Source organism: Monodon monoceros, unplaced genomic scaffold (assembly GCF_005190385.1).
Source record: "Monodon monoceros isolate NGI ecotype Baffin Bay Population unplaced genomic scaffold, NGI_Narwhal_1 Super_Scaffold_21, whole genome shotgun sequence".
In the NCBI taxonomy this organism is placed as follows: domain Eukaryota; kingdom Metazoa; phylum Chordata; class Mammalia; order Artiodactyla; family Monodontidae; genus Monodon; species Monodon monoceros.
Genome location: NW_021703778.1, coordinates 28,878,709 through 28,891,190, shown reverse-complemented (window position 1 = coordinate 28,891,190; position 12,482 = coordinate 28,878,709). Strand labels below are relative to the sequence as shown.

At 41.5% G+C, this 12,482-nt stretch overlaps 1 protein-coding gene across 3 annotated transcripts in view; it reads left to right on the top strand.

Moving 5' to 3' along the window:
• Window positions 1–12,482, top strand: part of WDR37 (WD repeat domain 37) — a 59,310-nt gene that overhangs the window by 24,244 nt on the left and 22,584 nt on the right. For all 3 annotated transcript variants that reach the window (XM_029237390.1, XM_029237391.1, XM_029237389.1), the window contains exons 8-9: window positions 2,977–3,021; window positions 5,141–5,217. In XM_029237390.1, coding sequence (XP_029093223.1) covers window positions 2,977–3,021; window positions 5,141–5,217 — 122 coding nt within the window. The remainder of the gene's footprint in view (window positions 1–2,976; window positions 3,022–5,140; window positions 5,218–12,482) is intronic.

Sequence of the window (12,482 nt, the reverse complement as noted above, 5' to 3'; positions counted from 1 at the left end):
CCCTAGTTTTGCTTCCTCTGAAGGGAAAAGTGGCCTTTTATTTTGGTCTTGTTCCGTGCAGATCTGCCTGAAATGTGGCATTCCCTGCATGTCTGTGTTCCTTTGCTGTCACTCTGGCCCCTCCCTGAAGCCTCCCCTCCCTCTGACAGTTGGTACCCAGGACTGTAGCACAGATGCCTGCAGTCTACCTCCTGTGTCCTCCTGGACTTTCTCTCCACCTCTGTCCTCTGTTACCTCCTGTCTTCTGGACCCTGTTCTTTCTCTTTCTCCAGGGAAGCCTGTCTTTCAGTAGCTTCCTTCTTAAAGGGTCTTACAGGAAAAATTTTGAGACTGTAAAATGCTTGAAGAATGTATTTTACCTTTACACTTGATGGGTAGTTTGGCTGAGTATAGTCTTCTATGTAGGAAGTACTTTTCTTTGAAAATGAAGGTAGTGCTCTGCTGACCTGTTTTTTTTTTTTTTTCTTTTTAAAAAATTTTTTATTTCTTATAAATTTATTTATTTATTTATTTTTGGCTGTGTTGGGTCTTTGTTGATGCGCAAAGGCTTTCTCTAGTTGCGGTGAGCAGGGGCTTCTCTTGTTACGGAGCTCGGGCTCTAGGTATGTGGGCTTCAGTAGTTGTGGCGTGTGGGCTCAGTAGTTGTGGCATGCGGGCCTAGTTGCTCCATAGCATGTGGGATTTTCCCAGACCAGGGATTGAACCTGTGTCCCCTGCATTGGCAGGCAGATTCTTAGCCACTGCGCCACCAGGGAAGTCCCTGACTTGTTTTTTCATAGCTTTCAGGATTGATATTAAAAGTCTAATAATGCTCTTTTGAATCTTGGTCCTTCATAGGTAGTTGGATATTTGTCTCTGGAAGACTTTAGGATTTGTCTTTTAGGTCTTCTTAAAAAAGCATTGTGTTGGACATTTGGTGGGACTTGGCAGTCTAGAAATGTACCCCCATGTCCACTCAGTCACCTGCAATCACCCCCGTGTCCGCTCAGGTGCCATCACCCCTGTGTCCTGTTGGTCCCCTGTGGTCACCCGTGTGTTTGCACCCTGGCGTTTCCCGGGTGCCTCTTCTCACTGTCTTCCGTCTCTGTTGCTATGAGTTTGTGCCTGTTTCTTTCTAGACTTGTCGTGCACTTAGAGGAGTCTGAGGAGAGAGCAGAGCACAGGCTGCTTTGGGCACTGTCTTTGTCCTGTTTACGCCCTGCTTTTGCCTTTTCCACCTGGTGGTGCTGATTGTGTGACTGAGTTACTGTAACAGGGGAGTGTGGAGCCCTGGGGTTTTTAATCAGCACAGCTCCCTGCAGGTGGGTTGACGTGCCTAGCGCCTGCCTCCTTCCTCTTGGGTCCTCTGAGCAGAATGTACCCACCTGTGGACTGGCGGAGCTGCCTGCAGAGAGGAGGTGCCCGAGGTTTGTGCCCTTTCCCCCCACGCACCCCCTAACCCCTGGCGTTAGGGAGCCGAGTGGAGCCGGCCGGGTGGGGGCATGTGTCTTGTTAGACACACACGATCTTAGAGCTTGTTATAAGGAACTGTGGTCTCTGGCCCCCTCTCTTCTATTCCTCATGTGGCTGCTGTGAGTGACATTAGTTGTGCTGTGAATAAGCTGCTGGTGGGGCTGTGGGTTGGCCCGACCCGCTGACTTTGGGCTTTAAGGCCTCGTTGCACCCACACATGCTGGGGTCCCCCCGCCCCAGGTAGTGATGTTGTGCTGTTAACGTCTGTGTAAACAGTACTGAGAATAAACTGGCCCTGCAGCTGGTGGTCATTGGCGCCCACTGTTTGCCGGATTCTTGGCTAAGCACGTTGCCTGCGTTCTTCACTTAAACCTTGTGGTCATCCGTGAGTATTACAAATGTTCCTGCTTGCAACACTGATTTGCTGGAGTTCACATAGACACCAGAAAGTAACAATTGATGGTTGAAATTGGGAGCATTAATACTGTTTGTTAGTAGTGTTTGTTTGGGGCATTTTCTATTTAACATTTTTAAGGCAGTCACAGTTTTCACCAGCTCTTCCCACAGTTCTCTCTGGTCTAGTGTTAATGGTAAAAGAGCATCTTCTAGCAATTTTCAGATTCTTAGAAAAGTATCAATCTAATGGCGTACCTGATAGAGTCTTAGTGGAAGAGAAAACTTGCTGAGGTTTGGGAAGCTCCCTGTACGTCCTGTGTCTGGGCTGTGGGGGGTGTGGGCTGGCTCTCCAGTGCCTTGGGTCGGCCTATGTTGGGGTGACAGGGAGCTGCCGACTGGGAACAGTGACCTCCACCCTTCCAGCCTCTCGTTGTCTGCCTGAGGAGAGCTCCTTGGCAGGCAGGCAGGCTCAGGACCGGTCAGCTGCCGGGCAGTGTTGTCATGGGGCCGGAGCCTCCCCAGGACACCTCGGGCAGATTCCTGCATCTGGAGAGGAGACTGGGAGGGTATCATAACTGTCCTCATCTGGTCCCGATCCATTCCAATCCGAACCGTCCCTAGGCCGTCAGGGGCTTGCCTTCTCTGAGTTCCTGAGTCTTATGGAACAGAACAGACTGGGTTTTTGGAAGGGTGGGCTTGTGGGCAGCTGGGTAGGCAATAAACAGTGTGCACCACCATAATCTGCCTCTGCTTGTTATAATTATGTTTTCTTTTTTCATCCTGGTTTATTTTTAACTCTAGGTGACTTCCCTATGTATAAAAAATAGATTATTAATATCCTTTTTCTGTGTAGCCTATTCTTGAGCAGAATATTTAATCCTATTCATATTTAGTTGCTTTGTATTGTACCTCTCTTCTTTTTTTTTTGGCCATGTCATGTGGCACTACCTCTGTTCTCTTTAACTTACATGTTTATTCATAGTTTAACTGAATTAGGATATTTAATATTGAACTATCATAGTTCCTTTAGTTTTTAAATTTAACTTTGTAATACATGCTGTAATTATAATAAATATTGATGATATGTTCTTATTTGAAACCTGTTTCTGTAATATTTTTATTTTGCAGTAAATTCCATTAAATTTCATCCATCAGAACAGTTGGCTCTCACCGGTATGTTGATTTTGGTTTTTTATTTATTGAACAGTTATTGCTGATCTGAAAACAGCTGTCTTCATTCCTTTCTCATCAGTAGCATCAGGCTTAGCCACACCTTTCACAGAAGTTAGTCGTTAGTAGACATTTTACAAATTGCATGAGAAATGAATAAAGAAAACTATACTGAGGGGTACTTTTTTTAAAAATGAGTAGTGGATTGCGAATTAGGTGAACTTGACTTAATGTCAGCTTGAACTCGGCTGCGTTCTCCTGGAGGTCTTTTTACAAAGCCTGACCCTGCCACCCGCTCTTCCTGCTCGCGGGAATGTGCTCGCTTCTCTGACGCCGTCGGCACAGAGATGAGGAATTTAGCAGCCCTGAGTCGGGCTCTCTGCAGGCCCACATCTTTACTCCTTCCCAGGCATTTCTCCTGGAAAGAGCTGTGGTACCTTGGGTTTGTCTTCATTTCACGTAGTTTAAAAACACCTTGATTATAGGGACTTCCCTGGTGGCACAGTGGTTAAGAATCTGCCTGGCGATGCAGAGGACATGGGTTTGAGCCCTGGTCTGGGAAGGTTCCATATGCTGGGGAGCAGCTAAGCCCATGCGCCACAACTACTGAGCCCGTGTGCTGCAGCTACTGAAGCCCATGCACCTAGAGTCCGTGCTCTGCAACAAGAGAAGCCATTGCAATGAGAAGCCCGTGCACTGCAACGAAGAATAGCCCTTGCTCGCCACAACTAGAGAAAGCCCATGTGCAGCAACGAAGACTCATTGCCGCCAAAAATAAATTAAAAAAAAAAGCCCGTGTGCAGCAACAAAGACCCAACGCAGCCAAAAATAAATAAGTAAATAAATTAAAATAAAAAGAAAAAATAAAATGACACCTTATCATATTGAGTTTTTCCATAAAACTGTCTGACACCTTTGGACCCCCATGGTGTTTTGGGGACACGGATGGTAACTTGAAGGATGTGTATTTGTCTAGATAAGAGGTCAGCAAGCTTTTCTGTAAAGGACCAGAAGTAACTGTTTTCATCTTGAGGCCACATGGTCTGAGTCACAGCTGCTCAGCTCCGTTGCCACGGAAGCAGCAGAGATGGTGCACGGATGAGGGGATATGGCAGTAGGCAGTGACCCTTGTTTGTGTTTACAGGGTGGGTGGCTGCCTGGATTTGGCCCATGGGCCAGTTCTGCTTACCCCAGGACAGAGGACAGAAGTGGGACTAATCAGTGCTCTTACACTCAAGTCAATCAGGTGGCAGGGTCCTTTGAGGGTCCAGTTTTAACAGGCCTCCCCCACAGAGCTAGTGGATGCCTGAATCAACATCTGGGGAGTAAAGGAGGCCAGGCGTTTAACCTAGTTATGTGGGCCGTTTGTTTTGTGGTTGGGAAGAGACGGAGACCAGTGACAACCAGGCTGGAATGAAGGGGATGAAATCGAGACACGTCAGGAAGCTGCAGTGGGAAATGGAAACATAAAGTAGTGGCCTGGAGAGTGGAGCGCCAGACGGGGGTTTGGACAGGATGCTGACTCGGAGGGAGATGGGCAGGTCAGGCACTAAATCCATTCGACGCCACAAGACACGTGCCGCCATTTGCTGCCTTGGGGAAGCTGTGCAGCCACGCAGAGAAGGTGGGGTTCAGACAGTGCTGTCATGGGGGCAATGGAGGTGGCCCTTTCGCACGTCTGCGGGCCTGCCTGTGCCCCTCACCTGTCCTCTGTTTTTCCCAAGTCCAAGTATCGCCTTGCGGCCTGGCTGGTGATAGCAAGGTCTCAGTACCAGGGGCTGCATAGCCAGCTGTGGGGTGCATCCAGGTTCAGTGAATGGGAACGTGCCCTTGAGTTATTTTGGGTTTCTGTTTTCTTAGGTTGGCCAGATGGAAAATAAAATCTGCAACTTGTAAATTTTCTCTGAACCTTCACAGCTTTCCTCCCTAAGATGAAGGGGGGTTATTTTTATAGATAATCATTATCTTTGTGTACTTTTGCTATTCTCAGTAGCATTACATAGTCTCAGAAGTAGCTGTTTAAGTATAGTCAGTCACTTGCAATCCCTCAGGTACAGAATTTAGCGGGAGCCTAGCCAGCGCATGTTTGCACCTCGGGTAATTTCCCCCTTTCTCTCCTCAGCTTCTGGAGATCAGACGGCCCATGTCTGGAGGTATGCGGTTCAGCTGCCCACTCCTCAGCCTGCAGCCGACACTAGTGTAAGCAGCACATTTACTTACCCTGAAAGCACGATATGGGGTATGTTGGTAGGTTCTGGATGCTTGTGAGTTTTAGGATAAACTTACAATTTGTGTTGTGGGCCGAATGTGTGTGTCCCCAAAACTCATAGGTTAGAGTAGAGTCCTAACCCCCCATGGGGCTGTATTTGGAGATGGGCCTCTAAGGAAGTCATTAAGGTCAAATAAGGTCACAAGGGTGGGGCCCTGATCCAGTAGGATCGGTGTCTGTAGAAGAGGCACCTGAGGGCTCCCTGTACCTTCTCGTTGCACGCACCGAGGAGAGGCCACGTGAGGACACCTGCCAGCCAGGACGCGAGCACTCATCACAGCCAGAGTGCTGGCCCTAGCCTGGCTGCTGAGCGGACCAGGGCCGAGTCTTTGTCTGTATCTGGGTGTGTTTGCTTTCACTTTCCTTTTCACAAATGTTAAACGTTTACATTACTTCTTTAAAATTTTATGGTTAAGTTATACTTCTTAATATTTTATGTATTTGATTTTAGACAACTTGTCTGTCTTTCATGTGAGATAAATCTTGTATGTCACTGGTGCATGTGATATCATTTGCGTGTGGGTAAAGTTTTTTTTGTGCCTGCTTCCTTTTTTTTTAAATTTAATTAATTTATTTTTTTATACAGCAGGTTCTTATTAGTCATCCATTTTATACACATCAGTATATACATGTCAATCCCAATAGCCAATTCATCACACCACCACCGCCCCGCCACTTTTCCCCCTTGGTGTCCATACGTTTGTTCTCTACATCTGTGTCTCTATTTCTGCCCTGCAAACCAGTTCATCTGTACCATTTTTCTAGGTTCCACATATATGTGTTAATATATATTTGTTTTTCTCTTTCTGACTTACTTCACTCTGTATGACAGTCTCTAGATTCATCCACATCTCTACAAATGACCCAATTTCGTTCCTTTTTATGGCTGAATAATATTCCATCGTATATACGTACCACATCTTTATCCATTTGTCTGTCATTGGGCATTTAGGGTTGCTTCCATGACCTGGCTATTGTAAATAACGCAACCATGAACATTGGGGTGCATGTGTCTTTTTGAATTATGGTTTTCTCTGGGTATATGCCCAGTAGTGGGATTTCTGGGTTATATGGTAATTCTGTTTTTAGTTTTTTGAGGAACCTCCATGCTGTTCTCCATAGTGCCTGTATCAATTTACATTCCCACCAACAGTACAAGAAGGTTCCCTTTTCTTCATACCCTCTCCAGCATTTGTTGTTTGTAGATTTTCTGATGATGCCCATTCTAACTGGTGTGAGGTGATACCTCATTGTAGTTTTGATTTGCATTTCTCTAATAATGAGTGATGTTGAGCAGCGTTTCATGTGCTTCTTGGCCATCTGTGTCCTCTTTGGAGAAATGTCTATTTAGGTCTTTTGCCCATTTTTTGATTGGGTTGTTTGTTTTTTAAATATTGAGCTACATGAGCTGCTTATATATATTAGAGATTAATTTTTTGTCCATTGATTCATTTGCAAATATTTTTTCGCATTCTCACGGTTGTCTTTTCGTCTTGTTTGTAGTTTCCTTTGCTTTGCAAAAGCTTTTAAGCTTCATTAGGTCCCATTTGTTTATTTTTGTTTTTATTTCCATTACTCTAGGAGGTGGATCAAAAAAGATCTTGCTGTGATTTATGTCAAAGGATGTTCTTCCTATGTTTTCCTCTAAGAGTTTTATAGTGCCCGGTCTTACATTTAGGTCTCTAATCCATTTTGAGTTTATTTTTGTGTATGGTGTTAGGGAGTGTTTAATTTCATTCTTTTACATGTAGCTGTCCAGTTTTCCAAGCACCATTTACTGAAGAGACTGTCTTTTTTCCATTGTATATCCTTGCCTCCTTTGTCATAGATTAGTTGACCGTAGGTGCGTGGGTTTATCTCTGGGCTTTCTATCCTGTTCCATTGATCTATATTTCTGTTTTTGTGCCAGTACCATATTGTCTTGATTACTATAGCTTTGTAGTATAGTCTGAAGTCAGGGAGTCTGATTCCTCCAGCTCCGTTTTTTTCCCTCAAGACTGCTTTGGCTATTCGGGGTCTTTTGTGTCCCCATACAAATTTTAAGACTTTTTGTTCTAGTTCTGTAAAAAATGCCATTGGTAATTTGATAGGGATTGCATTGAATCTAGATTGCTTTGGGTAGTATAGTCATTTTCACAATATTGATTCTTCCAATCCAAGAACATTGTATACCTCTTCATCTGTTGGTATCATCTTTAATTTCTTTCAACAATGTCTTACAGTTTTCTGCATACAGGTCTTTTGTCTCCCTAGGTAGGTTTATTCCTAGGTATTTTATTCTTTTTGTTGCAGTGGTAAATGGGAGTGTTTGCTTAATTTCTCTTTCAGGTTTTGCATCATTAGTGTATAGGAATGCAAGAGATTTCTGTGCATTAATTTTGTATCCTGCAACTTTACAAATTCATTGATTAGCTCTAGTAGTTTTCTGGTAGCATCTTTAGGATTCCCTATGTATAGTATCATGTCATCTGCAAACAGTGACAGTTTTACTTCTTCTTTTCCAGTTTGTATTCCTTTTATTTCTTTTTCTTCTCTGATTGCCATGGCTAGGACTTCCAAAACTATGTTGAATAATAGGGGCGAGAGTGGACATTCTCATCTTGTTCCTGATCTTAGAGGAAATGCTTTCAGTTTTTCACCATTGAGAATGATGTTTGCTGTGGGTTTGTTGTATATGGGCTTTATTATGTTGAGGTAGGTTCCCTCTGTGCCCACTTTCTGGAGAGTTTTTATCATAAATGGGTGTTGAATTTTGTCAAAAGCTTTTCCTGCATTTATTGAGGTGATCATATGGTTTTTATTCTTCAGTTTGTTAATATGGTGTATCACATTGATTGATTTGTGTATATTGAGGAATCCTTGCATCCCTGGTATAAATCCCACTTGATCATGGTGTATGATCCTTTTAATGTGTTGGATTTTGTTTGCTAGTGTTTTGTTGAGGATTTTTGCGTCTATATTCATCAGTGATATTGGTCTGTTGTTTACTTTTTTTGTGACATCTTTGTCTGGTTTTGGTATCAGGGTGATCGTGGCCTCGTAGAATGAGTTTGAGAGTGTTCCTCCCTCTGCTATATTTTGGAAGTGTTTGAGAAGGATGGGTGTTAGCTCTTCTCTAAATGTTTGATAGAATTCACCTGTGAAGCCATCTGGTCCTGGACTTTTGTTTGTTGGAAGATTTTTAATCACAGTTTCAATGTCATTGCTTGTGATTGGTCTGTTCATATTCTTTATTTCTTCCTGGTTCAGTCTTGGAAGGTTATACCTTTCTAAGAATTTGTCCATTTCTTCCAGGTTGTCCATTTTATTGGCATAGAGTTACTTATAGTAGTCTCTTAGGATGCTTTGTATTTCTGCAGTGTCTGTTGTAACTTCTCCTTTTTCATTTCTAATTTTATTGATTTGAGTCCTCTCTTTTTCTTTTTTTTGCTACTCTATTTATTTTTAACATTTTTATTGGCGTATAATTGCTTTACAGTGGTGTGTTAGTTTCTGCTTTATACAGAGTGAATCAGTTATACATATACATATATCCCCATATCTCCTCCCTCTTGCATCTCCCTCCCTCCCACCCTCCCTATTCCACCCATCTAGCTGGTCACAAAGCACTGAGCTGATCTCCCTTGTGCTATGCGACTGCTTCCCATTACCTATCTGTTTTACATTTGGTAGTGTATATATGTCCATATATACACTACCACTCTCTCACTTTGTCCCAGCTTACCCATCCCCCCCACCATGTCCTCAAGTCCAGTCTCTAGTAGGTCTGCATCTTTATTCCTGTCTTGCCCCTAGGCTCTTCATGACCTTTTTTTTTTTCTTTTTTCAGATTTCATATGTATGTGTTAGCATACGGTATTTGTTTTTCTCTTTCTGACTTACTTCACTCTGTGTGACAGACTCTAGGTCCATCCACCTCACTACAGATAACTCAATCTCGTTTCTTTTTATGACTGAGTAATATTCCATCGTATATATGTGCCACATCTTGTTTATCCATTCATCTGCTGATGGACACTTAGGTTGCTTCCATGTCCTGGCTATTGTAAATAGAGCTGCAATGATCATTGTGGTACGTGACTCTTTTTGAATTATGGTTTTCTCAGGGTATATGCCCAGTAGTGGGATTGCTGGGTCGTATGGTAATTCTACTTTTAGTTTTTTAAGGAACCTCCATACTGTTCTCCAAAGTGGCTGTATCAATTTACATTCCCACCAGCAGTGTATGAGGGTTCTCTTTTCTCCACACCCTCTCCAGCATTTATCGTTTGTAGAATTTTTGATGATGGCCATTCTGACTGGTGTGAGATGATATTGCATTGTAGATTTGATTTGCATTTCTCTGATGATTAATGATGTTGAGCATTCTTGTTGAGCATTCTTTCATGCGTTTGTTGGCAATCTGTGTACCTTCTTTGGAGAAATGTCTATTTAGGTCTTCTGCCCATTTTTGGATTGGGTTGTTTGTTTTTTTGATATTGAGCTACATGAGCTGCTTATAAAGTTTGGAGATTAATCCTTTGTCAGTTGTTAAATTTACAAATGTTTTCTCCCATTCTGAGGGTTATCTTTTCGTCTTGTTTATGGTTTCCTTTGCTGTGCAAAAGCTTTTAAGTTAATCATTAGGTCCCATTTGTTTATTTTTGTTTTTATTTCCATTTCTCTAGGAGCTGGGTCAAAAAGGATCTTGCTGTGATTTATGTGATAGAGTGTTCTGCCTGTGTTTTCCTCTAAGAGTTGGATAGTGTCTGGCCTTAACGTTTAGGTCTTTAATCCATTTTGAGTTTACTTTTGTGTTTGGTGTTAGAAAATGTTCTAATTTCATTTTTACATGTAGCTGTCCAGTTTTCCCAGCACCACTTATTGAAGAGGGTATCTTTTCTCCATTGTATATTCTTGCCTCCTTTTTCAAAGATAAGTTGACCATATATGCATGGGTTTATCTCTGGGCTTTCTGTCCTGTTCCATTGATCTATCTTTCTGTTTTTGTGCCAGTACCATACTGTCTTGAATACTGTAGCTTTGTAGTATAGTGTGAAGTCCACGAGCCTGATTCCTCCAGCTCTGTTTTTCTTTCTCAAGATACCTTTGGCTATTCGGGGTCTTTTATGTTTCCATACAAATTGTGAAATTTTTTGTTCTAGTTCTGTGAAAAACGCCTCTGGTAGTTTGATAGGGATTGCATTGAATCTGTAAATTGCTTTGAGTAGTATAGTCATTTTCACAATGTTGATTCTTCCAATCCAAGAACTTGGTATATCTCTCCATCTATTTATCGTCTTTAATTTCTTTCATCAGTGTGTTATAATTTTCTGCACATAGGTCTTTCGTCTCCTTAGGTAGGATTATTCCTATGTATTCTTTTTGTTGGCTGTGGTAAACGGGAGTGTTTTCTTAATTTCACTTTCAGATTTTTCATCATTAGTGTATAGGAATGCAAGAGATTTCTGCATTAATTTTGTATCCTGCTACTTTACCAAATTTATTGATTAGCTCTAGCAGTTTTCTGGTAGCATCTTTAGGATTCTCTATGTATAGTATCATGTCATCTGCAAACAGTGGCAGCTTTACTTCTTCTTTTCTGATTAGGATTCCTTTTATTTCTTTTTCTTCTCTGATTGCTGTGGCTAGAACTTCCAGAACTATGTTGAATAATAGTGGTGAGAATGGGCAGCCTTGTCTTGTTCCTGATCTTAGAGGAAATGGTTTCAGTGTTTCACCATTGAGGATGATGTTGGCTGTGGGTTTGTCATATATGGCCTTTATTATGTTGAGGTAAGTTCCCTCTATGCCTACTTTCTGGAGGGTTTTTATTATAAATGGGTGTTGAATTTTGTCAAAAGCTTTCTCTGCATCTATTGAGATGATCACATGGTTTTTCTCCGTCAATTTGTTAATATGGTGTATCACATTGATTGATTTGCGTATATTGAAGAATCCTTGCATTCTTGGGATAAACCCTACTTGATCATGGTGTATGATCTTTTTAACGTGCTGTTGGATTTTGTTTGCTAGTGTTTTGTTGAGGACTTTTGCGTCTATATTCATCAGTGATATTGGTCTGTTGTTTACTTTTTTTGTGACATCTTTATCTGGTTTTGGTATCAGGGTGATCGTGGCCTCGTAGAATGAGTTTGAGAGTGTTCCTCCCTCTGCTATATTTTGGAAGAGTTTGAGAAGGATAGGTGTTAGCTCTTCTCTAAATGTTTGATAGAATTTGCCTGTGAAGCCATCTGGTTCTGGGCTTTTGTTTGTTGGAAGATTTTTAATCACAGTTTCAATTTCATTGCTTGTGATCAGTCTGTTCATATTTTCTATTTTTTCCTGGTTCAGTCTCGGAAGGTTGTGCATTTCTAAGAATTTGTCCATTTCTTCCAGGTTGTCCATTTTATTGGCATATAGTTGCTTGTAGTAATCTCTCATGATCCTTTGTATTTCTGCAATGTCAGTTCCTTCTCCTTTCTCATTTGTAATTCTATTGATTTGAGTCTTCTCCCTTTTTTCCTTGATGAGTCTGGCTAATGGTTTATCAATTTTGATTATCTTCTCAAAGAACCAGCTTTTAGTTTTATTGATCTTTGCTATCATTTCCTTCATTTCTTTTTCATTTATTTTTGATCTGATCTTTATGATTTCTATCCTTCTGCTAACTTTGGCTTTTGTTTGTTCTTCTTTCTCTAGTTTCTTTAGGTATAAGCTTAGATTGTTTATTTTAGATTTTTCTTGTTTCATGAGGTAGCCTTGTATAGCTATAAACTTCCCTCTTAAAACTGCGTTTGCTGCATCCCATAGGCTTTGGATTGTCATGTTTTCATTGTCATTTGTCTCTAGGTATTTTCTGATTTCCTCTTCGATTTCTTCAATGATATCTTGGTTATTTAGTAATGTATTGTTTAGCCTCCATGTGTTTGTGTTTTTTACGTTTTTTTTTTCTCTGTAATTGATTTCTAATCTCATAGCATTGTGGTCAGAAAAGATGCTTGATATGATTTCAATTTGTTAAATTTACCGAGGCTTGATTTGTGACCCAAGATGTGATCTGTCCTGGAGAATGTTCCGTGCGCACTTGTGAAGAAAGTGTAATCTGCTGTTTTTGGATGGAATGTCCTATTAATATCAATTAAATCTATTTCGTCTATTGTGTCACTGAAAGCTTGTGTTTCCTTGTTAATTTTCTGTTTGGATGATCTGTCCA